At 39.1% G+C, this 26876-nt stretch overlaps 3 protein-coding genes across 3 annotated transcripts; all 3 read left to right on the top strand.

Annotated features, from left to right (window-relative positions):
• Positions 1-615: 615 nt before the first annotated feature.
• Positions 616-4385, top strand: LOC128371436 (actin-binding protein WASF3-like). Its single transcript, XM_053331755.1, has 8 exons — positions 616-748; positions 1789-1923; positions 2076-2229; positions 2316-2433; positions 2547-2731; positions 3428-3649; positions 3761-4065; positions 4228-4385. Exons 1-8 carry the CDS (start codon positions 616-618, stop codon positions 4383-4385), a joined length of 1410 nt encoding a protein of 469 aa, XP_053187730.1.
• A 1995-nt stretch (positions 4386-6380) lies between these two features.
• LOC128371084 (V-type proton ATPase catalytic subunit A-like) lies at positions 6381-12481 on the top strand. Its single transcript, XM_053331283.1, has 15 exons — positions 6381-6445; positions 7062-7170; positions 7884-8012; positions 8201-8415; positions 8515-8652; positions 8744-8895; positions 9034-9196; positions 9376-9484; positions 9690-9812; positions 9910-10024; positions 10479-10542; positions 10632-10835; positions 11018-11112; positions 11377-11548; positions 11731-12481. Exons 2-15 carry the CDS (start codon positions 7089-7091, stop codon positions 11821-11823), a joined length of 1854 nt encoding a protein of 617 aa, XP_053187258.1. The 5' UTR covers positions 6381-6445; positions 7062-7088; the 3' UTR covers positions 11824-12481.
• Positions 12482-17719: 5238 nt separating this feature from the next.
• Positions 17720-26774, top strand: LOC128371331 (palmitoyltransferase ZDHHC23-A-like). The gene is made up of 9 exons (XM_053331631.1): positions 17720-17838; positions 18196-18831; positions 19583-19750; positions 19863-20100; positions 25828-25967; positions 26051-26130; positions 26251-26364; positions 26460-26561; positions 26659-26774. The coding sequence occupies exons 1-9, from the start codon at positions 17720-17722 to the stop codon at positions 26676-26678; spliced, it is 1617 nt and encodes a 538-aa protein (XP_053187606.1). The 3' UTR covers positions 26679-26774.
• The last annotated feature ends 102 nt before the right edge of the window (positions 26775-26876 follow it).

Raw genomic sequence — 26876 nt, forward strand, 5'->3', positions numbered from 1 at the left:
CACAATAGGTACACCGCTTTGAGAGGTGGTGATAGATTTAACATTCAACAGCAAGTTGCCCAATGCACAACACAACAAATATAACAAAATCATAAAAACTTTCATTTAGATGTTGATGCTGTCTATTATACTTTTTTAACACTCTTTTTAAAACAATATAATAAAAATAAAAAAGGAAAGTAGGCCAACAAATTGAAAACTTTAAGGTTTTTTCAACTGCTAAAATTCAGATTAGATAAAAATGAAAAATTACGACAGATTTGGAAGAAATAATAATATCTATAGTGCCTAGGGAATCATTATTATACTACTTAATAGTGAGAAAATCAATTGCACAGTTCCATGCATTAATGTAGGCTATGCAAATAGATATATTTAGTAGTAATTTTGCCATGAACAGAGGTAGGAATTACAGGTGTAGGTGGTATAAGATCATGTTGCTGTACAAATATGACATTTGAGGAGACACCACGCTTGATTCCCATTGAACACCCTTTATGAATAAATATTTATGAATAATATTGACAGTTTTACTCTGCAGATCTTATCTGCTGAGCTCTCAATGCTGTCCTCTGTCTCCTAGCAGACGGTGCAGCCGAGATGTGAGGAGGGGTCATGCCTCTGGTCAAGAGAAACATTGAGCCTCGTCACCTGTGCCACAGTGCTGTACCCGATGGAATCAACAATGAGCTGGAATGTGTAACCAACAACACGCTGTCTGCTATCATCCGCCAGCTCAGTAGCCTGAGTAAGATCACAGTTACTCACATTTAGAAAAGTTTGTACCATAACTTATTCAGATGCATCTGAGATCATCACAGAGGCAAAGTGAGGTCAGGGTCAAGTGTCATCACTGCTATCAAAACATGTAAATCACAAGTTCAGCTGCAGTAACATTTGAGCAAAATCATCACCTGTATTAGCTTTAAACAAGTCTTTAAAAGACATTGACAGGTAGATGATGACAGCAAAAGCACCAAATTACTTAATGGTTTTCACTGGGAGAAATGATTTATTTATCATACAGTGTCATTTAAAATAATCTTTCATCCCCATCTGTTTGGACAAAGATTGAAACTATTACTGGCACAAAAAGCAGGCAGTATTTTACTAGGCTATATAGTTTTTAAAAATGAATACCTCATTGTCACTTGATTGTGGGGCTGTTAGCAAAACATAAAACAACACAAATGTCACTTTAAAAGCAAAGCAAACTGTTTGAGGTAGTCAATAGTGACATCTTTTTACTATACAGAGTAATCAACCAATTTGTACAGAAGAAGAGTGGTTTTAATGGTAAATGTAAGTATTGCAAAGTCTATATAAACTGTATGTTTTTGTGTGTGGGTCACAGAGATATACAGGAAAGAAAAATGTAGAGCGAAAGAGGAAATTTACTCATGGACATCTGGCCCATGGATGCTCTGATTATAGTGTGTGTGTGCACGCGCATTGGGATTTAGTGAAGTTACAGGAGCTTAGAGCTTACCGTAAAGCTTTGTATCACAGGCAGATAAGACAGTGTGAGTGAGTGGGTGGAGGCATAAACAGAGGCAGTCTAATGATAGCATCCACATTAAGTGGATCTTAGCTGTCCAGCGTGTTCCATTCATGCTGTGATGTGCAGGGACCACTCACTCAGTGCATAATCCAGAGAAATGTTATGGATTCAGAAATGCATGTATATCTGTTTATTAGTTTTTGAATGTTGTGATTCTTTCTTTAATAAATCTTACACCCCCCCCCCCACCCCCACCCCCTTCTCTTCTCAATTTGGTGTTTTTGCAGGTAAACATGCAGAAAATGTGTTTGGAGAACTTTTTAATGAAGCCAATACGTTTTATGTGCGTGCCAACGGTCTCCAGGACCGTATCGACCGTTTGGCCGACAAGGTCACCCAGCTGGACTCCAGTGTGGAGGAGGGTTAGTGACAATCTAACTGTGCTGAGGTTGACCTGCATATTTTTTTTTGCAAAAACACTCAATAGGATTAACAGATGATATTTTATTCCTAACTTTCAACTCGTTCTTACAAGTGTTACATTAAATCTGAAACTTGTCTTGCTGTTTTGCAGTCTCACTTCAGGATATAAACATGAGGAAGGCTTTTAAAAGCTCTACCATCCAGAACCAGCAGGTTTTGTCCAAACGCAGCACTCCAAACTCTGTGTCTGACCTGTACAACAGCAGCGACAGGCCTCCTCCTCTGAGCACCCTCACTGCCTACAGGTACTGCATGTGTTGTAACATCAGATGAGCTTCGATTCTGAGTTAACTGTGTCATTTCATATTGTAACTTGTTTTTTTTAATGCAGAGAGGATTCCACTGACGCCATGAAATACTATTCTGACCCGTCATACTTCTTCGACTTGTGGAAGGAGAAGATGCTTCAGGACACAGAGGAAAAGAGGAAAGAGAGGAGGAGGCAAAGGGTGAGAGCACACCTCCAATAACTGCTGATGTTTCTTTTCTCTGTATTTTTTACATATGTATTTATAATATGAGTTTTCATCTAATTTTCTGTCCCTCCATCCACATTTCCCAGGAACAGAAGCGATGTGTGGAAAGCAGCACCCTTCAGCGTGAAGTGAAGAAGGTGAGAAAGGCTCGAAACCGCAGACAAGAGTGGAACATGATGGCATTTGATAAAGAGCTTCGCCCAGATCATCGCCATCCGCAAACACTGCGGCGAAGGGCATCGTCTGAAGGCTCGCTCTCCCCTGATGGCAGGTTTGTGCTTTCACACACACGCTTGGTTTTTTGTTTGTTTTTGTGTTTTTTGAAAGAAGGTAGGATTGGAATCAAGGAATTTGTGTTTTCAAATGGAATCGACACCTCGAACGGCACAGCTTTGGAGAAACTGCAGTGATGCTTGTTCTTTTAAGCATATTCAAACACCAAGCATTTAAATTTTAAAGCATCTGTGTGCAATTTTAGTTCTCCGCATGTATGTGAATGTTTGCATGTTCACGTGACACCATGATGCCTGATGTAGCATCTAATCCTACTGCTACACATGAAATGTAGCAGTAAGATTACATAAAATGTTTGGATCTAGATTTAATCTTCGCTGAAAAGTCATGACTGGTGGCAAAAAATGTCCTCTAATTCCCTATCCATATTTACTGTCACTTTCTACTTTTAAATATCCAAGAAAATTAACAGTTAAACCTTTAAAAAGATCATGTATTATATACAAAAACATGATAGCAAGACTAAAGGTAGATTTCAGGGAATGTTGGTGAAGAAAAGTCAGTGACAGATGTGAAGAAAAACAAAATTTGGGGGTATTATAGGGTAAGATTCTATTTTCATGATTCAGACCTTGCATCTCAAATCACCATATGTCTGTTGTGTAAAGCCTCACCATCTGGATATGTGAAGGCATCTGCATGAGAAGTTCTCTGTCTTTCATTGTTTATCCAGGCCCGACATCCCAGACTACCCCATCCCTCCAGTGCCTGTCCACGCTGTTTGTAACTATGCCAAGTCTCATGATTATGTGCTTGGGAATGCACAGCCCTCACCACCTGTGGAGCATGAATACCACAGCATTGATGTCAACTACAAGAGAGTAACCTACTCCATGGCAGAGCCTCGTGCTGCAGATCGAATGAACAGTTCAATTCGTCCACCTGCAGATTACAAGTATGTTTGTTTCAAAAACTGAGTCTCAACTGTTGCATAATCAACATCAAGAATTAAATATCACTTTTCCAGCAACTGCAACATAATCCTCTCTTTTTCATTGTCCACCAGCCCTGTCCCTCCTCCTCCTGCCCTGGGTCCAGCCATCCCCTCAGCACAGACAGCCTTTGGTTTTCCTCTGGGCGCACTACCACCAACGCCTCATAATGGAGTTTTGCATGTAGGCCCTGGTTATGCACTCCCACCTGTGCCTCCTGTGGGGCCTTGCATGGTTCCTCCTCCCCCAGGTCCCCCGCCTCCACCTCCCCCTCCCCAAGCTGCAGCATCACACCTATCAGGACACAGTGAAGGCAGCAGAGCTGACACTAAAACTGTGAGAGATGCGAGAAGTGATTTGCTGTCTGCCATCCGTATGGGTGAGTATCAGCACGGTCAGACATGTATTATGTATTATAGTTTTCTGCTGGTCAGATAAAAGTAGACACAACTGTTTTAGAATGATCTTCCACTTTACAAGACCCGGACAAATGTACAATATTTGATTGATCTCATTGTTAAATATACATGTGCCTCATTAGGCATCCAGCTGAAGAAAGTCCAAGAGCAGCAAGAGCAGCAGAGTAAGCGTGAGCCGGTGGGGAACGATGTGGCCACCATCCTGTCCCGGCGTATTGCGGTGGAGTACAGCGACTCTGAAGACGACTCTGAGCTGGATGAAAATGATTGGTCAGACTGACCAAACACAAAGTGTAGCTCCTGCCTGAACATTTGTTTCACTGGTTCTTCAGTGAAAATAAACCCAAAGTGTGAATCACTCTCTTTGGCTCGACCTAATGGATGTCAACCCACTGAGTACCTTCAGTTGCTCTTATATTAATACTGTGCTGCCACATTTCTCATGAGGAAGTTACATGAGTGAGCACCACTCCTCCGAAACAGATGTGCTATACAGATTTTTAAAAAGTGATTATTTTTATGATGAATACATGTTTAGTTTTATACCACTGATGTGTTGTAAGCCATTGGTTTTTTGAAGCTGAAATGTCTTTAGAAGATATGTTCCTTTTTTCATTTTAACATGTCATAGTAAGAAAAACACAAGTGTAAATAGTAAAATGAATGATGGCTGAAATCCATTTAGCTGCTCTGGTATTAGGATCCTGCTATTGTACATGATAGCTCACTGTCAAACTGTCTGGGACACTTGAATGTAACGAGTCATTGTTGTTATTAATAAGACCTTTGCTTTTCCTACCATGACAAATGTCTGCTGTGAAAAAGCTCTATTGTTTATTAATGAGTTCAGCACTACAATCTTAAATACTGAAAAGGTTTAAGTATTTATTTTTATTGTTTAATGGAATTAAATATGAGTATATTCCTTATGTTGTAACTAAATGTGCCCTACCTGTGTTATGTCAGTGTTTGATTCCATTATATGTTTTACAAAATGTAATCGCTACCTCACTGTGTGTCCTGTGGTGTATAAGGTGTCATGAGCAGTCTGAGCACTGTTTTTTTCTGCAAATAAATCATTATTTGTGTCTCTGAAAATGCTGACATGTCAGTAAATTCTTCAGTATTATCCAGAAAATCATGTTATGATAGTCTCCTGTATATACACCTCATTGTCTTTCTTCCTCTTCACCCTTTCTTCTGCAACGTAAACTCTCTTAGATTTTTAAAAACTATAATGCAGTGTTTGTATTTTAGTTCATGTGCAGAGGCTTTTCATTGGGTGAGTATGTACATGACAACAACAAGGTATTTTGAGACATGTAAATCCCCTTCTTACAGAAAACACCGTTATCTTGTAAGTGTAGCTCTTGTGAATTTTTCAGTTAGTTATTTCAGACAATGTATTAAACAATTTATTATACAGTTCATGTTATTAGGTATGTAAGTACTACATAAGTATGAGTCATTATTGGTACAGAAGTATACTGCAGTATTACCACATAGGAGTCCGACACACCATTAAGTAAAATCTGCCATGGTAGGAAACTACCTGGGGCCCTCAACTAAAAGGGCCCCAAAAAGCTATGGATTTATTATGATGTTTAGATATGACAAATATTAAATAGTGTTACTAATTTAAGTAATTTTACCTTGAAATAATTTACAAAAGGCCCCCAAAATATGCAAATGTACACTTCTAATTCTACTTCAGAGGAAAACACTGTACCATTGCATTTACCTGACTGATAATGTTACTGATTATGTTGCAGATTCAGATTTTACTTACAAAAAAATAACCAATAAAATATGATGCATTATTACTGATTAAATTATCCAGATTTATTTAAGAATTACAACCTTCACTTTGAACATGTGAAGTAAATGTAAGTACATTGTACTAATAATATCTCAAATAAAAAACAACAGAACACAGAGACACATTCCTTGTATGTAATCTGATAACTTACTTGGCAACAATTCTGATCCTCCTGATTCTTTCACTCTTTTCACTCTCTAGAATTTGAATACATTTCATAATCATACATTTGTTTTGTTGCAGGTGATATATTACTTACACCCAGCAGAGGTCAGTAATGCGCCCGGTGGCTGTGTGTTGACAAGCGGAACAGCTCATTCACTAGGAAACTGGCGAGCAGCAGACGCCATGTTGGCTCCACAGATAGCTCAACATGAACCGACTGAGGAAGCCGCTTGAGCCACAATGGAAATGTTTTCTTCCCGTGACAGTCCGGTGCCTGGCAGGTGATTAGCACAGTGAAGCTCCTCCTCAGCCTCCTAAGTTACAGACAGACCTGGAAATCTCCATCTCAGGACAAGGTAACGCATTTGCTGTTTATGTATTTTTTGGTGATTTTAGTAGTAGAAAACTGCCATTTCTCGCCAGTCTTGGCCTATATACTACACGAATGATCGTTAATTCAGCTTTAACCTATCTGTGATGATGATCAAGGTAGCTTGTGTTTGCTAGCTAGTCACCTGACTACTACGTGCACACGCACAAATCAGCTTTGCTCCTGTACACTGAGTGTGTAGTAACAAACATATTGTTACTATATGACTTGCAAACGTGTATTCGTCAATGAACAGTAGCAACCAGTTTACGTTAACATTTCTTCGACCCTGACTGAATACATGAAAGGTTTAGTAGCTTCAGCTGAGTTAGCTAGTAGTGACCTTAAGCTGTGAGGATTGGCCATTCATTTCACAGCATCGCATGCATACAGTGACAGTAATCTGTTATGTGGTTTGGTGCATCTCACTGTAGTGTGTATAAACAGTATAGAGAAAAAAAGACACCTTTGCTCTGTATCTTTAGCTTAGCTGTCATTATTGAAGAATAGGTTGTGCATGATGTGTGTGTGTTGACGTTTTCTTAGCTGTATAACAATTTACATTACTTGACAGCAACTATGTCTCATATTCATTCCTCAAGGGATTTTTCAGGGTAGGAACTGTCAAGATGGATACCTCAAAACTTCCTAAGATCCAGGATGAAGACCGAGAAAGCCAGTTTGGATATGTTCATGGAGTTTCTGGACCAGGTCTGGTTTTTAAGCCTTTTCGTTCAATGGACTGAATGGATAGATTGCATTGTGTAGCAAAATTCACATGTACCAGTTGTTTTTGTAACTAGGATCAACAAATGTTAAATGGACTGCATTTATGTAGTGCCTCTTTAGTCTTCTGACCGCTAAAAATGCTTTTACTCTGTCACATTCACACATACACACTTATACACTGATGGCAGAGGCTGTCATGCCCCTTGCCAACCTGCTCACCAGGAGGCGGTTCTAACCATTCACACACACACACACACACTGATGGCAATTTGGAGTTGAGTGTCTTGACATGTGGGCTAGAGGATCCAACTGCTGACCTTCCTATAAGTGGACGACTCGCTGCACCAAGGCAAAAAAGCAACCAGCACCTTTCAAACAATTGTAGTAAGATATTCATTCAGAATCAGCAACAGAATTATTTGTTTGCACATAGGAATTTACCTTTGTGTTTGATGCATAAAGTTCAAAATTATACACAAAATTAAGTAGCCTAAATTCCCTATCACAAATATGTCTACTTATACTGCAATAGTCACATAGATAAAAACACACAGTATATACATTTCAAAATGTAAACAAGATAAAACATCATAACCCCCAGAAAAGATTTTCAGCACATTCCTTGTACACCAGATTTGTTCATCGTATCAATTTTATATGTTTTCCCTTTTTTTTCAAATTTGTCTAATCAACAGTGGTGACAGCTACAGCGATGGCTGGAGCCGCCATGTACGAGCTGGTCCGTGTAGGCCACAGTGAGCTGGTCGGAGAAATCATCCGTTTAGAGGGAGACATGGCAACTATCCAGGTCTACGAGGAGACTTGTATCCTTGTTGCTGCCACATTCAAATATTTAACAAACTGTGTCACCTTATGATTAAATTCAAATAAAACAATTCATGTTCAATTCTGACATTTCAGCATTTGTCGAGAGTCAGTATATAAGACGCTGACTTTTAAGGTTTGTTTAGTGTGTCGAAGTGCCTGCAATTTCCCTAACTTGATGCCACAGCTGGTGTGTCTGTCGGTGACCCTGTCCTTCGCACAGGTAAACCCCTCTCTGTAGAGTTGGGCCCAGGAGTCATGGGCTCCATCTTTGACGGTATCCAGCGTCCACTTAAAGACATCAATGACCTCACTCAGAGCATATACATCCCAAGAGGAGTAAACATCGGTGCCCTTAACAGAGACCTCAAATGGGAATTTACTCCTGTTCAGAGTCTTCGGGTAAGAAAAATACATTTTATTTTAGGTGTTGACTGTGGAAGTGAACTCAGTCTTTCCCCTCCAACTGCTCTGACTAATTATAAGTGATCCTTTCTCCAGGTTGGCAGTCACATTACAGGTGGAGATATCTATGGCAATGTGTTTGAAAACTCCCTAATAAAGCACAAGCTGATGCTTCCGCCTCGCAGCAGAGGCACCGTCTCCTACGTGGCTCCACCCGGAAACTACGACATTTCTGTGAGTGTTTGACCTGAAGAACCGTTCTTCTGTTTAATCAGTGTTTCTTTGATTGTGACGGACTGTGCTTCTCTGGTCGTGTTGCATTCAGGATGTGGTTCTGGAGCTTGACTTTGAAGGTGTAAAGGAGAAGTTCACCATGGTGCAGGTGTGGCCAGTACGACAAATCCGACCAGTCACAGAGAAGCTACCTGCCAATTTTCCACTGCTCACTGGTCAAAGAGTCCTGGATGCCCTGTTCCCGTGAGTAATCCTAATTTGAGCTAAACAATTTACATCGTCTTGAACTGTTCATTTGTGTATTTTAGATATTTTACTACTCTTTTTTCCCCTAAAATCTGTAAAATGTTAATCAAACTACATAATCTCTCTTCTGTATAGTTGCGTGCAGGGCGGCACCACTGCTATTCCAGGCGCCTTTGGATGCGGGAAGACGGTGATCTCTCAGTCGTTGTCCAAGTACTCCAACAGTGATGTCATTATCTATGTCGGCTGTGGAGAGCGTGGAAATGAAATGTCTGAAGTACTGCGAGATTTCCCCGAGGTTAGTGAAAGAAGATCAAGCTTTTGATTTGTCATATCTGTCATTTCTGCAAAATATATTGTAACTTTAAACATAATCAATAAGTAAAGGCAAGAGAGGGATGCATGAATGTTTAGAGCAAAAAACTGTTCAGTACAGTCTTCATATTATTTAATGTTAGCACTGTTCTTGCCCAACAGCTTACTATGGAAGTCGACGGCAAAGTTGAGAGCATCATGAAGAGAACAGCACTGGTTGCTAATACGTCCAACATGCCTGTGGCTGCCCGAGAGGCTTCCATTTATACAGGTACCTAAACATTTCACCTGTTAATTTCAAATTTCAAAACTAAACAAATCAGTGTCTCTTACAAAAAATGGGAAAACTTATAACATCCTAAAATCCATTCTGGATACATGGAAAAATCCAACTGCATGTTGCAAAGCAGGGACAGACTCCGCCTGTTGATTGTGTTAAAGTAAAGGTTGAAAATTAAATGTTCTTGCCTCTGCAGGGATCACACTGTCTGAATACTTCAGAGATATGGGTTATAATGTGAGCATGATGGCCGACTCGACTTCTCGATGGGCCGAAGCTCTGAGAGAAATCTCTGGAAGATTGGCTGAAATGCCTGCTGGTGAGTTCATGTTGCAATGTGGTGTTTATATATGTATTTCTAAAGATGGTGTCGGACAGTAAACAAGGTGTTGTGTACTATATGTTGCTGTGTGTAGACAGTGGATATCCTGCTTATCTGGGCGCCAGGCTCGCCTCCTTCTATGAGCGTGCAGGACGTGTGAAGTGCCTGGGAAATCCAGAGAGAGAAGGCAGCGTCAGCATCGTAGGAGCGTGAGTTGGCTTTCATATAAGGAGAGTGATTAATGTCAAACTCTTTGTTTTTTGGTGGGTGAATACATTAAAACTCTACACTGGTGGTTTTTTCATGTTTTAGCCCTATACCTGTCCTATGAATTCCTGTTACTACAATTACTAGTACTATAAATGCTCAACAGAAACTGATGGATGTTTGGAAATCAAATCCATGCAAACAACATACTATTTTGTACTGAAGTTGCCTTTTTGTGTTGAGATTACTATCGCTACCTCTTCTAAGTTGTATTTTTATTTCTGTATGATTTTTTTTTTTAAGCTTGATTAAGGTCTCCGACGGCTTCATGATTAGCTTTCTCTCCTATGAACTTTTTTCATCAGAGTGAGAAAAGAAGGCCAACAAAATAAACACTGGCATGCACAGTACATGATCAATTATTAAACAGACTTTTCCTTTAATAATTCCTTTCAGTGTGTCGCCCCCTGGTGGAGACTTCTCAGATCCTGTCACTTCAGCCACATTGGGCATTGTTCAGGCAAGTGATGGCAAGTGAGCTCTCAGCAGTTGTTCTTGATTTAGTTCACCTTGAAGTCAATTTGTTTTGTTTTTTTTTCTTATTTGCAGGTGTTCTGGGGATTGGACAAGAAGCTGGCTCAGAGAAAGCATTTCCCTTCTGTAAATTGGCTTATTAGTTACAGCAAGTACACGCGAGCTCTGGATGAATATTATGACAAACATTTCCCTGAGTTCGTTCCTCTACGTACAAAGGCCAAAGAGATTCTGCAGGAGGAGGAGGACCTGGCTGAAATTGTGCAGCTTGTAGGCAAGGTGAGGACACTTAAGATGATATAAAACAAACTATTTCCTCAAAAGTAATTAATGTTCAGTCAATACCTGTGAATTGCAAAAAATGTTTGGTGAATTAATCATCCAATTGTAAGCATGCTAACCTGGTTAATCTACTACTCTGAAAAAATAAAGCAGTCTTCATCGTCTTCATTTCTCCACAGGCATCTCTTGCTGAGACTGATAAGATAACTCTAGAAGTTGCTAAACTCATCAAAGATGACTTCCTGCAGCAGAACGGTTACACCCCCTACGACAGGTGAAAACAATCATTTTATCTTCTTCTTTTTTAAATACAAAATGAACAAATTCAATCTTGTTATCATCTTAGTAGCCAGTTAGTGCTATTTAGAGGAACTGTCTGGACACTATACAGTTTAGTGATTAATTTTAGGCCATCATATTTGTGGTAACAACAGAAAATCTATTATGCTACATTAGTTTGACCTAAAGCAAGTCATAAGTGGATAGAAACTGCAGATGTCTTAATGTCTCTTCTGTCCATACATACACACACACACAGGTTCTGCCCCTTCTACAAAACTGTTGGCATCCTCTCAAACATGATCGCTTTTTACGACTTGGCCCGTCATGCGGTAGAGTCCACAGCTCAGACTGACAACAAAGTCACCTGGGCCATGATCAGAGAGCACTTGGGAGAGATCCTGTATAAGATCAGCTCAATGAAGTTCAAGGTACAAGATTGTTCCATGTTATCATATTTAGTGGGATCAGTTGGTTCATCTGGGTTTTTTTTGTCTGACTTCAGGATAAATAACTAAACAGGCTTGTAGTTCTATCTGCCTTCATTTATGACATTTTGTTCTGTAGTTGGTCTAATAATTTCTTTTAATAACTCTTATGATGGATTATTCAGGACCCTGTTAAGGATGGTGAAGCTAAGATCAAAGCAGACAACGCCCAGCTTCTGGAGGACATGCAGAACGCCTTCCGGACCCTGGAGGAATGAGTTTCTTACCTCTAAGCCCCTTTCTCAAATATCCTAACCCCAGTGCAGTGCAACATAGTGCGGATTGAATGGCCCGTGTTCTGAATGTCTTCCTCAGTCATGTGAACTCTTTTATTCCTCCGTGTTTACATCCCCTTTAAACATTCCATGGGCTGCACACATTTGCATTTCATTTTGTTGATTTTGGACAACTCATGCTGGAATCCCTTACGACACCTGAAAAAACGGATCGCTCTGGCAATGTAGCAACACCTTCACTCAACACTCAGCAGCACTTGTTGATCACTACGCCATCATGTTGTGGTGAAAATCAGTGGGCCCCAATCAGATGCTGCACATGCACTTCACTACTAGCTGCAACAAAGGGTGGACAGGGTTTCTTTCTCTCTGATGTGAGTGATCAATACAGATTATTAATCAAATGGGAACATGCACATGGATAAAGGGACATATGCAGTGTTGTATCAGGGGGGCGGGGTTAAGGCATTCTTCCACCTCTTACCTCTTAAAGTGTGATGATAGTGATGTTGTGGAATATATACTTGATATTATGTGTAAAATGTGAATGAATGAGTCTGTTAGAGTTGTGATGTAACAGATGTCTCATTATTATATTCATGTAATGTAACTGTCTCCTGAAATAAATGTAAAGAAATTACTCAAATTCATTGTGTCAATAATATTGAATTGTCATGTGCTTTTGTATTTAATTCATGGTGAGTAAGCTCAATAAGTGTTTCTCACCCCTACATCACATATTTACCTTTTAATATAATTTACTTAAATCACATTACATGGTTTAAGGAGAAGGGGAAGAAGATGATGTAAAAGAAAAACAAAAAAAAACATTCTTTTTCTATGACTCATCCATTTGAAAGTGCTTTACATGGGAGTAAAATTTGCCATACACTGTTGCAACTTCATGAACACAGTATACTCAGTAAAGGACTCAACTGTAGATGGCGCACACACATAGCTTTAATACTGCAGGCTGTTCAAGTAGTTTTAACGTATGGAGACAAAGTCATTTTTACATCCCTCTCTCTGCCTTGTCCAACAGCTTGCTTTGGTTTCCTGGCTCAGTATACATCAGTGCATTTAAGGTAGGTCTGGCAGGGCTGTCAGACTCACAGAAAATTGCAACAGCAAATACTGAATACGCAATATAACAAGTATTTATGTATTTGTCTTCTTCAACACCTCCTTGCTTGACTGAGGTGTCAATAAACCACATTTTTATTGTTACATCAGATGCAAATATTCTAAATGTCATCAATTTTAAAGTCTATTTCCCTACAATTGAGCATGACAGATCATTTTGAAATCTAGAGTTTAAAATAAAGTTTTGTTAGTTTGAGTAATAGGCTACTGGTTCACTTATGAATGGTGTGTAATGTGTATGATTGGCTCAAAACCTGCAGCTGAGACACAGATTATAGTGTCTGAGGCCCCTCAGTGGTGACACAGAAACATGACAACCAAAAAACAGTTTCTCTTCTTCACTATAATCACATAGTGCAACTACAGCATCTTTGCAATTTGCTGAAGTGCAATCTACAGCACATGCTGTTGGTTCAGCCTGTTGAGGACGCGCAGCATAACATTCCTCCAAAATAGATTATGGAGACGGTATCTCAGGTTCCGGGCTCCATCAAGACTAATGGAAGCACAACCCACAGCAGCAAGAGCAGCATCTTTTCTCCCCACTGATTCAGTCCATCCAAACTCACACTGGTGTGGACGTTAAAAGGTTTAAGCGGTCTCCCAGCCTGTAGCTTATAATGCACTTGCTTCTCTTTTATCCTTCGATTTGTAATGACTGATGGGCAGTGTGTGTATGTGTATGTGTGTGCAAAGAACAAATGAATGAAACCGTATATAAGGCTTACATGTCAAAGTGAAAGTGGAGGAGAGCAGGTTCCATCTTTTTAAAGATTCACGTCCGCCTGCAAAAGCACAATAACACTGTACCTAAGTTGTTTGATCTGTTGTGGAGGTTTTGCTGAAGTTCATCTGTTATTAAAAGTGAATTCAGCTCCCACTTGTGGTCAACAGCAACACATTGACCTACTAAATATAGCAGCAAGGTTAAGACTGACTGCAAGAATCTGAATCCAAATCCGCTGTTGTCACAGTGTAATGAAGAGACTAACTCATTAACAGCAACACTGGAGGATTTACCTCTGATCATTAACACACACACACTCTTCTAGAGTTCTCTGTGTGTGAGCAGTGAGATCAGGTTGACTGTTAGAGGAAATATGATCCCAGAGGGTGGGGCTGCCCTGTGGATCATCCCTCAGTTTCTCATTCATGAGTGCCTGTCATGTTTCTCATGTGCACCCTTGTGTACTGTAGCTCAGTCTGGATAATCAGGGCTGCTGTTGCAGTTTTTGAATACCTCAACATAGCCCCTCAGCTGTGGACAGAGGTATGAAAGACTCCTGGCTCCTATATTTACCCAGCACGGCAGTATTAAACCCTAAAATGGAAAGTGATAGAAGCTGTAACGCAAAAGTAGGCTGAGTATGCAAGAGAACGACTTGTGAACTATTTAATGAGGATGATAGTCTTTGGAAAAGTGAGCTGGCAGATGCAACACAATATCAAGGCGGCGTAAACCACTTGTCAAGAGTAGTCCAAGTTATCTTCTATTGCGACACTTCCACCGAGGGAATCCAAGAGATGAAAACCATTTCACTGCACTGGTACGGTGTCGCTGCAGAACCAGCAGAGCAGGGACACGCCAATTTTCTTTTTCAACACAAATGACTGATGAGAAACTAAGCTGCTGTTTCCTCTTTTTAAATTCTTAGTCATTCATAGAAGGAGTTTGGTGACAAGGGGTCATTTTCTTAATCATTTTCTTCTTCATAATGTTCTGAAGATCGCATAACTTTTGCCTGGAAAGCCTAAATCTGTGTTTTTGGTTTTTTTTTGATAAAAGGTAAGTGAATATAGAAAAGCTTTATGAATGTGGGTTTAACTATTAACACAATCAGAACATTTTAGTAGAGTTTAATAAGTTGTTGGGAAATAATAGTGATGATTATGAGCTAATGCATGCTGGTAATCATGAAATGAGGAGATACCTGTAATCAATAACTGATGTTAATGCATGTTGTGTTTTCTATTTCTAAACATACTAAAATGTATGTTTGTTTTTTGTTTTTTTAAACATTTCTTTTCTGTTAATTCCTACACCAGTGCAACAAGTCTTAAACCCAAGTCAGAAGTCGGAATAAAATAATAACATACACTTGACAATAACTCAAGAACATCTCCGAGTGTTGAGGACTTGAGTTCAGTGGCCCAGATACTTTGTCCCTGTAGACACTGTGGCCTTGTTTCAACAAATCACATTTGAAGCTCCTGGGGATGTAACAGGAGTGAGGACCTCTCATTGTAGATTTTTTTAAATGAATAAAAACAAACAGAATATCTGACAGTTAGCTGGTCATCCTATAGACACTAGAAAATTATACAGTATTTCTGCTCATCATAACCCCTATTATAGGTTTTAGAGGAGGATTACAAAGAAAATATACATTTAAAAGTAGTAAAAGTATTAGTACATTATTACTGCCAGTGTTTCCACTCACCATTACAGTCATTCATGTGTGTTTTTTTGCATGTTCAGTCTTCTGTGATGATGATCATTGCTCCGATAAAAGAGCACATACAAACTTACACTTGGAATTAAAATAGTCAGGTTCTCAATTTCAAATTTGTTATCATAGATTAAAGTAGGGTCGGACCTTTGTGTGTGTGTGTGTGTGTGTGTGTGTGTGTGTGTGTGTGTGTACGTGTATGTGTATGTGTATGTGTGTGTATGTGTGTGTCTATGCTGCAGCAAGAAGTGAGTGCATGTTAAGATACTAATAGCAGGATATTGACTGTTCATTTAAGAATACTTGGAGATCGATTGTTGATTTGTTGATTGTTACTGGTGGTTGTGTTACATTTTTACACAGCAGTTAAGTTGCATATTTTAAATTTTGACTTCATATCCTCATATGTGCCACTGTGTGACTTTGAAGATCTGGATGAAGCCTTTAACAGGTATGAAGGGCTTACTGGACATACTGAATATAGCAGCACATAAAGACTGGTTTCAACCTCCTGTCTTGGCTCTGGCTCTCTCCTGATGTGTCCTTGGGCAAGAATCTAAATCCAAATCCATTGTTGTCAGTCATGTCATGCAGAGTGTAATGTAGAAACTGACTCCTATTAACAGCAACACTGGAGGATTTACCTCTTATCACATACACACACACACTCTTCCAGAGTTTTCTATGTGTGAGCAGTGGGGTCAGGTTGCCTGTTGGAGGAAATATGATCCCAGAGGGTAGGGCTGCCCTGTGGACCATCCCTCAGTCATTCATTCATGAGTGCTTGTCATGTTTCTCATGTGCACCTTTGTGGAGATCAGTCTGGATAATCAGGGCTACTGTTGCAGTTAGTGAATACCTCAACATAGCCCCTCAGCTGTGGACAGAGGTATGAAAGACTCCTGGCTCCTATATTTACCCAGCACGGCAGTATTAAACCCTAAAATGGAAAGTGATAGAAAGTAGGCAAGAGAACAACTTGTGAGTCTTTGGAAAAGTGAGCTGGAAGATGCAACACAATATCAAGGGTTAGGGTTAGGGCCGTAAACCACTTGTCAAGAGTAGTCCAAGTTATCTTCTATTGCGACACTTCCACCGAGGGAATCCAAGAGATGAAAACCATTTCACTGCACTGGTACGGGGTCGCTGCAGAACCAGCAGAGCAGGGACACGCCAATTTTCTTTTTCAATACAAATGACTGATGAGAAATTAGGCTGCTGTTTTCCTTTTTTCTTCTTCTTAGTCATTAATAGAAGGAAATTGGTGACAGGGGGTCATTTTCTTAATTACTTTTCATTATTATTCATTTCATTATTATTATTCATTATTTTCTGATGATTGCATAACTTTTGCCTGGAAATCATAAATATGACATCTCAGCCCGCCTGTATTGATTTTGATTGTTTTATTTAGACAAAAGGTAAGTTAATATAGAAAAGCTTTATCTAGGCTTTGTCAATGTGGGTTTACCTATTAACACAACTAGAAATTTTGATTAAGAGTTTAATAAGCTGTTGATGAATAATTGCGATGATTATAAGATAATGCAGTTTGACATAAACTCATACTGTTAATAAGGTAATTAGGGAGCACTAATCAAAAAGGGTCAGGATCTATGCACTGTGCTACAAGTCTTTAACCCAAGTCATAAGTCGGAATAAAATAATAACATACACTTGACAATAACTCAAGAACATCTCTGAGTGTTGAGGACTTAAGTTCAGTGGCCCAGATACTTTGTCCCTGTAGACACTGTGGCCTTGTTTCAACAAATCACATTTGAAGCTCCTGGGGATGTAACAGGAGTGAGGACCTCTCATTATAGACATTTTTTTTAAATGATTATTTAAAACACAAACAGAAGATCTTACAGTTAACCGATCATCCTGTAAACCCTATGATACTGTATACATCTGCTACCAGTTTTTAGAGGAGGAGATTAAAAATAATAAAAGTATTAGTACATTATTGCTGCCACTGCTTCCACTCACCATTCTAGTCATAAGTGTGTGTTTTTGTCATGTGTGTCATGGCTGTGTAGTTGTGTGCTGTAGCATACATGAGTGCATGTTCACACACTAATAGCAGGATATTGAGCTTCCATTTAAGAATACTTGGAGATCAATTGTTGATTACACAGATGTTAAGGTACATATTTCAGATATTTATCTCACTGTACTAGAATTGTGTCATTTATAGCTCAAGAATACAAAGTTTTAAAATAATGGCCTTTTGTGTTGAAATGACAGCTTGTAAACATCAAAGCCATCTTTAGCAAGCCATTATGAAATGGGAGAAGTTAAAGCCTCCAGAGCCAGATGATCCTATGTGTTGCTGTGAGTGTGATTGCTACCAGTGCGGATGTTGCTGTGACTGTGAAGATCTGGATGAAGCCTTTAACAGGTATGGAGGGCTTGAGGAAAAGTACTGGGTACTCTTAGAGTATATTGAAGTACTGGAAAGTAGAAGAAGCCTAGCGTTGACTTGACTCAAATGTTATTTGCATAGAAGCAACATTGCCATCTACCATCTTTTCTTTATAAGACAGCTTTTGTCACACAAAGTAAAAAAAGAGAATCTAAATCAAATATCTTCCGAATAATTTCCTAACTGTATGAATTGTATTATTGTTGAATTTGCAAAAGCAGAATGTCATTAAAAATCTAATTAAGTGAAACCAGACTCACTGATTTTATGTATTCAAGTACATGAAAATTAGTTTTTTTGTAATTGTGACTTGATGTTCACTGTCCTCTACAGGTGGCTGAAAGACAAACCACCTAAAAGTGCATGTCGGTCTCCTGTGCTTGGGGCCATGATTGACAACTTGGAGATCTCCATGATCCCGGCACTGGTGCTGCTGCCTCTCCTGCTGCGGATTGCAGCGCTGCACTACACTCTGGGTGTCATCATCCTGACAGCCATGCCCAGCCTGGTGCTCTGGTATTACTACGCCACTCACCGAAAAAAGAAGCGCACCCTCTTCTTCCTCACCCTTTCTCTCTACTCTCTGGCCTACATGTATTACATCTTCATCACAGAGATTATACCTCGTGGGGACACCAGCCAGCTGCAGGTGTGCACTGTGACAGCCGGAGTGATTCTTACTGTTGTCTCTCTTATTCACACCAAAAGGGGCCCCGGATTTGTGACGACCACCCAGCATAAAGCACATAGTGACAGTCAGAAGCCCAACAAGGACTCCCCAAAGCTTAATGGATCTATCCAATCAGCAGTGTTCTCTTCAGGACCAGAGGCTGAATCACAGACAGTAAAAGAGGCCCTGACAGCTAAATGGAGCAGGTGTCCTGTGTGCAAAATAATGCGACCCCCGCGGGCAGGACACTGTCGTACCTGTAGATCCTGTGTCCATCGTCTGGACCATCACTGCATCTGGTGGGTCAGATTTAACAAAAATATTTATACATTTCTTGTGGGAACTGAGTCACACACATTTCAGTCTTTGGCATTCACAGTTAGATAACTGTCGTGGACTTATACAGCAATAATTATATCTTCACCAAAAACTCCTCCTGTTTTCTTCCACTAGAAAAACTTGAAAAGTTGAAATTTACCATTTGACCATTACATCACACACACATTAGCCAATTAAGTAGCTGCTTTGTAAGGTTCATACATTTAATATTAAATCTGAGCCTGCTGATTCTCCCTGAATTTATCAGGACTTTAACATCATGCGGATATCTTTGGTTTTATTTGGCCAGATATTGAGATAATTTCTGATGCAATTTCTGCTGTCAGCCTGAAACAAAAGAGGTGAATGGAATTAAGCTTGTTGTCCCCAAAACACTGAGAAATTACATTAGAAATTCTTCAAAGCAGTGTGTCTTTACAGAAACAATGTCCTAGTTGTTGAGGATAATCAACTAATCTTAGGGTTAGGGTATTAATTTGGAAGTATTTTCTTCCAAAGGTAAAAAAAAAAATGAAAATGGGTCCGAGCATCAGTGGTTGAAAACATGTTTTAGGTCTTGATATTGCATTATCTCACATACATAAGGAACAGTAGGAGTACAGAGTCAGAATATCAAGCTGTGTGTGACTGTTACATTGTTGTGTGTGTGTGTGTGTATGTGTGCCTGTGTCTGTGTCTGTGTCTGTGTGTGTGTTTTGTGAGGTGTTGTAGGATAAACAGCTGTGTTGGACTGGCAAACCATCGGAGTTTCGTGCTGACCCTTTCTGTGTTCGTGTTGACCTCTCTGTATGGGATCAGTTTGGTGCTGTGCAGCCTCTGTCCTCGACCGTATCTAATGACGGCTCTCTTCTACTGCCCTGGCGTCTACAGTCAGTCTAGGTACAGCACTGTTTTGTATTCAGTCTCCATAGGTGACTGTAAAACTAAATGTACATTACAAGTGAAATCAACATTGTAAAATATTTTCCATTTTTTAAAATCTATTTTACAGCACAGCACTTTGCTTCACCTGTGCTTGGTACAGCAGCATCGTCACAGGGGGATTGCTTTACCTGTTGGTGGTACAAGTTCTGAATATCAGCTTCAATGTGACGGAGCGGGAGGTTCAGCTGGCTCTGAGGAACAAAACAGGCCAGAGCCGCCTGTGTGGACTTGCCATCCACACTGGAGAGTATTCACGTGGCTTCTACCAGAATTGGGTTGAGTTTCTCACCATGGCAGATGCCTCTGTTTCTCCTCGCTCTAGCATTACTGACTTGGTCTAGTTTCACTTTATACATTCTGATAACATCAACAGTATGTACATGTTTTAAGAATCACTACTCATTTGTTTCCTAGCAGAACACAGAACAGCAGAGCTTTCATCTGTATTTCAGCTGTAATTATTCTTATCGATTACAGGTAGATTCTTTTCTTTTTTTGAAACTTAATTTTGCATATGGATATCTATCAAATGATGACTTGCCATGCTTATTGCATTCCAGCCTCTTTATTTATAGTATATCAACACTTACATTTAAAAAATACTTTTCAGGGCAATATCAAGGTGCTAGTGTTGACTGCTTTAAAAAATGGATGTATGCATGGAAATAAGCTGCAGGCACTGCCATATGCTGTACATATTTTCTATACCTGCAGAAAGTGAAAATAATGTATGCTGTCTGATTGAAATCCAAATGTTTTTTGACTTAATGTCATAATAAAAATCTAAACCTGGCAATAAAAGAGAGGTGACACTGTAAGAGAAGAACAACAACCACACTTAAAGCTCTGTGAGAAAGTAATGGTCATTACATTGTTATTATTGGATGCAAACATGAAAAGACAACTTTGCTGTTCTTTTGTGCACAGAGTTTGGCCTGATGGTGGTGCCAGAGGAAAGACCATATTGTGACAGCAATCCTGATGGGTTCCTCTCTTCAATAACAATTCAATACTCAGCTTGTCAAGCTCAGCTCTTAGCCCAGTATCCTAGGGTTTATGATCATACAACACCATTCTGCATATTAAGGTTTCTTACACTGTTATGTCTCCTGCTCACTCTGACTGAAATACTTTTAATTCATGTTTGAAATGATGGAGCCAGCTGGTTCCATCGCTGGTTCAGGTATCCGATGCCAGGGCACTCCCTGTGTATTCTGGTTACATTAAACTGGGAGATGACCCATGCACATGCTGGAGAGATTATATATCCTGTTCAACCACTTATATAAATCATCCTATTAGACTGTTCATTTTGCACTAGACATTAACAAAACAGGCATGAACAAACTGGTGCAGATAATAGAGCACTGAAATATGACCCCAGAAAGTCAGTCAGTGGGAGACGTACAACTTCCCGGAGCATCCTCAGTCATTTTTACTGTTATGACTGATGCCATATAGTTTCTCCAGTATTTAGTAAATATTCTTCTAAAAGCACTCTGAATTATTGATTTTTTAATGTAGCTGGTGCCTCAATTTTTTCATTGTTTGTAGTCAGCAAATATCGCATCATTTATATTAAGATGAAGGCCACTATCACACCCACCACTGTAATGTATAAAATTTGATGTAGTTCATTTCATTCTTATTTAATTTTATAAACAAAGCAAAGTGTCTTGACTTCAGTGTTATAATTTCATTCACTCCCATTATTTCCCATTATCAGTTCTCATAATGCACATCTTGGATGGAGAATTCGATCAAATTGTGTAAATCAATACATTTCTTGCATTTAATCACTGAGTCTATTAACTGAAAGGTTTATCAGGCGTCTATGTTCCACCTTTCTTTCCATGCTGATGGCTCTGGAGTGAGCTGGTCTGGATGAACTGTATGAATGGTCTCTCCTGTGGTGCCACCCTGAGGCCAATCTTTGCATGTCTTTTCTCTTAACACATACAGTGCTGAGGGTGCTACGATAAGAGCAGCAAACTGTCTTTCGATAATATATGATGCTAAGTTTTAAATCACCAAGAAATTTCATGAGCTAAACAGATAATGCTACCAAAACAATGAACTCTTTTTACTTTAATTATTCCATGCCTTTTCATTTATTGCCACCCTGAGGCCAACTTTAATCATTTAGGGGGTTGAAATGAATATTACATTGCTTCACTGTGTTATTAAATCGTCCTCCGAATACAAACACACAGCTGTCTTGGGTTGTAGTCAAAGGCCTTAAGTCTGGCCAACATTGCTGTCATTGTTTTGGCATATGTATATGATGCTTGTGGAAAGGTTTTGTGCCTTATGAAGATTTATAATTGATCTAAACATTGCATGGCAAAGACACAGAGTGAATTCTGCTCATCCTCTTCATCATGCCTCACAAATGTTTCACAATCTTCTATCTCTATGCCATTGTGCTAATCATCCCATAAACTTTATTTCTGTTAAACTACTACTATCATTTTTTAAATTTTCTCTTGCCCTCAAAGCATGTACAGTATAAACTGTGGTTCTATACAATGTGTGTGTGTGTGTGTGTGTGTATTCATGCCAACACAAGAGAGATCTCGGCATGGAGATAATGTATCTGAAGGAATTCTTCTGCATTCTTCTGCAAAAAGCTAAAGGTACTCAAAAACTTACAAAAAATTGTACATGAGTCAGAAGTAAGGTGAAATTATATGTTGTATAGTGGTTCAGTTCAGGCATTGCCAGCAGCACCCCAAATGCAGGACCACTGTGGAACAAAGTTGTTTTGATGTTTATGAAATTAATTGGGATCATTGCTGTCATCGTCCTGGATATCATTTCTTTTCAATGCTTTAAATGTATAACTGCATCAAGTTTCTCTGCATTAACACCACCTCAACTACGGCATGCCCGTACATGCAAGAAGATGTGAGGGTCTGATTATTGCTGCTTGCAGCTTTAATTAATATTGAAGTGGTTCAATAGGGAGTGTCAGTGATTCCTTAAAAGTTGAAAAGGCAATTCATGAATCCTAATTTCTGGGTGCTGAGCCAAAGTTACACAGATCAAGATTAATGTCAAGCCAACGTTGGCACAAACAAGAGTGGGAAAAACTTTTGCAAATATGTGACATAATTGCATATTTAGGTGATTTATGGAGTGTATTGTAATTGCAGGGCTAGAAGCAGCATTACAACTTTCATAACTAACAGACCTAACACAGACCTTCACAGTTAATTTTATCTTATGTAACATAATGTTTTACTAAATAGATTTCTGCACCTGTGAGACTGTCTTCATAAATCTAATACTTTTCTGGCACATCACTTTAATTATTTCTTTTCTCTGGGCAAATGGTGTACCTGTTCAAACTGGTGAGGTATGTAGGTTGAAGGAATAGTCATACAGTGGCTTGTATCTGCCTGCACCGGATCACAGTTTAGACTCATTACAATAATTCATCTCCTAATCATCACTCCTGGATTCATATTTAAATATGAAGAAAATATCCTGCAGAAATGCAAGCACTCAGCCCTGTGACCAGTCTACTAAAAGTGACAATGAAATCAGAATTATAGACACATTGCATTGTATTGGAAAGGTCTCCAACAGTACAATTAAATTAAGATCCTTTTTCTTTGTATGGAGCTGTATGCGTTTGTAAATTTCCACAAACAACTCCTAGTTAATATATAGTTATAGTCTTTAGTCCCAGTATTCCTGTTATTAGTTGAATGACTCAACATTCACTGTTTAGTGTGGGTTCTGGCAGAAATAGTATATCAGTGTTTGAATCATGGATAGCATCACCTTTTGTTTCAGTTGTTGTTTTGCAGCAGTTCATCAGCGATGGTTCTGGTCTAGGACAGCCGGCAGAAACAGGAGCTAGGCACGAGCCACAGAGCTAGAGGTAGTAAATAATTAAAAGATTTTAAAACCAACAAACTTTCCTTTAATGTTTACATTTTCACAAGACAGGATTAGTATAATAACAATTAGTAATAATGTATGTTAAAGTGTATTGAAGTGGTGATAAGGTTAATTAGTACCCAATCATGAACAAAGTTTTAACATGTCAAATTAAAGTAGCAACACTGTACTGTAGAAATACTCCATTACAGGTAAAGTACAGAAGTAATATCAGCAAAATGTACTTAATGTATCAAAAGTAAAAATGCAATGTATTCATGTAGAGCTAATTTTACAAACTTTATATATGTATTACTATATTAGCACAAGTCAATAAATATAGTAAAATATAAATATAGTGAAGTGAAAAATACAATACATACCTCTAAACTATTGTGGTACAGTCAATTTAAATAGTCTATAAGTACATCATCATTTGACTGTATAATGTTGCAGCTACTGCATGTCAAACAACATGAAAGCAGTTGATGGAACAATCTCACCTCAGGGTTCATTTAGTAGCTGCTCTGGAGTTTTCAATCATTATTATATGTTTTTTTTTCATAAGCAGCTGGAAAGGATTTTTACTTCCAGTCTTCTAAACTGATACAGTGATACTGTCAATCTACTGATGAAGATCATGTGATAGGATGAAAAGCTCCAGAAGAGTTACTAAAGGTGAGACTATTTGCAAACTGCTGCTTTCAAGTTAAAGAGTGAATTTTAAAATTTAATGTGCAAGTATTTTTCTTGTTTACTGTGAAAGAGCAACACGCTGCATATTGAAACAATTATTGTTTTAGTTCACAATTTGAGGAAGGATGAGGAGCAGAAAGCATTTACAGAATTGTATAAACCCCTACAAGAGACACAGGGAAGCATTTCAATTCACTACATGCCAGTGCATGATTAGGTATCCAATCTGCAAGGGCATTTGTGTGGTCTGTGTGTTTTACTATTGCAACTGCTGACAGATGATTTTGATTCTGTGGTCTTTGCCACAGAAAGCACTGGAGGGCAGCTACTGCTTTGTTTACCACTTTTGGTTGGTTGTTTGCTATTTTGTTTTTTAAAGCTCATGCTCACAACTCGGTAACTGCAAAATGGTCCTAAAAAACACCATGCTTTTTATCTTCAACTATGTGAAACACAGGATATAATCTCTACCCACTTGTTATGTAAGGTATGTATGTTGTTTCTCTGCATATTTCTGTCCACTGTTGCTCTCACACGGTTCATTGAATGCTGCACTGGCAGTGCTAAAAGGTTACCTTGTGGCTGTTCTGAAACTTCACGTGTTTGAACCCATCCCAGCTCCAGGGCTTGCGTGTTTGTGTGTGTGTGTATGTGTGTGTCTGTGTTTTTGTGCTTGCTGGGAGGGAAAGGGTAGTCTCACCCTCCACTATATAAAGGGGTGACAGGCAGAACTTCAACAACAGATGTGCAGATATTCAGCCACGCTCTCCTCCATCATCATTCCTGGGACTGATCGTGCTCCTCAGAAGCTATGACCTTACTGCTGACAGTGCTGGGAGCCATGCTCTGCTCCTTGACGGTTTCTTCTGAAGTCATACCTCAAAGTGACTTCAATGTACAAGGGGTAGGACACATAACTGTGTCAAATATGACTTATTCTTTTATTGATCAAGGTGTAGTGTTTAATGGCATGCACGATGTTTGCTAAAATAAGTATGATATGAAATATTGTAGACTGATTCCATGTATGTTTTGCATTTAAACAGCTGTGTAACTGAATTAACTGTGTTTGGCACATTCCTAAGAGTAAGGTGACATTTAAGAAAATGTGAGCAATCAACTTTTCCAAACCTACTATGACATTTTAAAATACATTGTGGATGAACAGACCAAAGCTCACATTTTAACTTTGGTTAAAGGCATTAAAGAGTTTTTGTAGATGTTTCCTGTTCTATTAAATCAGTTTGATAGTGTTTTAATCATATCAATTACTAGAAAGATCCAGTTCTATTTTAGAGATTGGGCTCATTTTCTATTGTTTCAAATCTTCCATAGTACAAGAACCTGATTATTACTTAAAACGCAGTTTTAAAATAAATCACACCCAAGTGTTTAATACTTTATTATTTGTGCTTTTGTTTCATTTCTGCTGTTTTGTGCGTCCACAGATGGGAGGGAAGTGGTACCTGGTTGGATTTGCCACTAACGCCCAATGGTTTGTTAGCCGCAAAGCCAGCATGAAAATGGGCACAGCCATGCTCACCCCAACTGCTGACGGGGACTTGGACATGTCATATTCCAGCCTCAAGTAAGTGTGACAGACTGGAGATTAAAAAAGGGGGCATTAATGGTGACAGTGCTAATCGTGTATTAGTTTCTTTCTTTCTTCAGCTCCGACGGCTCCTGTTGGAGAATGAACAACCTGGCCAAGAAGTCTGATATGCCTGGAAAGTTCACATACACAAGTGAGCGTGAGTGCAGATAATCACACACACACATAGTGCACAAACACATAGAAGCATGAGACATTCACAATGTAAATATACACATACTTCTGCTTTCACATGATTTTAATGTCCTCCCTCTGTCAGGCTGGGGGAATGAGAATGACATGCGCATGGTCGAAGTCAAGTACAATGAGTATGCCCTGACTCACACCATCAAGACCAAGGGGGGTGATCCTACTGTTGTCAACAAACTATATGGTAACATCATTAACCATCATTCTACACTATTTAATACATAAAAGTGTGTTAAAATGTTGAGTAGAGCTGAGATTAATGTTCATGTGGTTTCACAGGCAGAACAGTGGACCTGAGCGCTGATCTGCTGGAGAAGTTCAGACAGTTCTCCTTGGAGATGGGCATCCTGCCAGAAAATATTGCTTTCCTTCCCAAAAATGGTATGTTATCAATCATATGTAGAGGTTTTATGTAAACTAATTCATGATTAAGAGGGACATTATACACCAATCAACTTTTTGTTTTTTCCTTCTTTAGCTGAGTGCCCAGCTGCCTAATTCTCTGCCAGCTATGCCGTTTGAAGACCTTGAGTGTCCTTTGTGAACATTTTACATCCATCAAGGGTTCACTTCTATGCATGGATTTTTTTTTTTAACCAACTCTGCTCTTTCAAATGTTTCCATTATACAGAACTTTCCTTTTTATCTACCTGCAGTTGTAACCAAGAGCCATTTTTATTCATGTGGGCAAATAAA

The sequence above is a fragment of the Scomber japonicus genome, chromosome 13 (genome assembly GCF_027409825.1).
Source record: "Scomber japonicus isolate fScoJap1 chromosome 13, fScoJap1.pri, whole genome shotgun sequence".
NCBI classification, from domain to species: domain Eukaryota; kingdom Metazoa; phylum Chordata; class Actinopteri; order Scombriformes; family Scombridae; genus Scomber; species Scomber japonicus.

Bases quoted from the DNA above. Each gene is read 5' to 3' on its own strand.
- LOC128371436 (XM_053331755.1), top strand. From the start codon at position 616: ATGCCTCTGGTCAAGAGAAACATTGAGCCTCGTCACCTGTGCCACAGT. The intron at 2,230-2,315 runs GTACTGCATGTG...TTTTTAATGCAG, and splicing joins AGCACCCTCACTGCCTACAG to AGAGGATTCCACTGACGCCA. The intron at 4,066-4,227 runs GTGAGTATCAGC...GTGCCTCATTAG, and splicing joins GCTGTCTGCCATCCGTATGG to GCATCCAGCTGAAGAAAGTC.
- LOC128371084 (XM_053331283.1), top strand. From the start codon at position 7,089: ATGGATACCTCAAAACTTCCTAAGATCCAGGATGAAGACCGAGAAAGC. The intron at 7,171-7,883 runs GTCTGGTTTTTA...TCTAATCAACAG, and splicing joins TCATGGAGTTTCTGGACCAG to TGGTGACAGCTACAGCGATG. The intron at 10,543-10,631 runs GCAAGTGATGGC...TCTTATTTGCAG, and splicing joins CCACATTGGGCATTGTTCAG to GTGTTCTGGGGATTGGACAA.
- LOC128371331 (XM_053331631.1), top strand. From the start codon at position 17,720: ATGAAATGGGAGAAGTTAAAGCCTCCAGAGCCAGATGATCCTATGTGT. The intron at 20,101-25,827 runs GTTTCTCCTCGC...GTGCGTCCACAG, and splicing joins TCACCATGGCAGATGCCTCT to ATGGGAGGGAAGTGGTACCT. The intron at 25,968-26,050 runs GTAAGTGTGACA...TTCTTTCTTCAG, and splicing joins ATGTCATATTCCAGCCTCAA to CTCCGACGGCTCCTGTTGGA.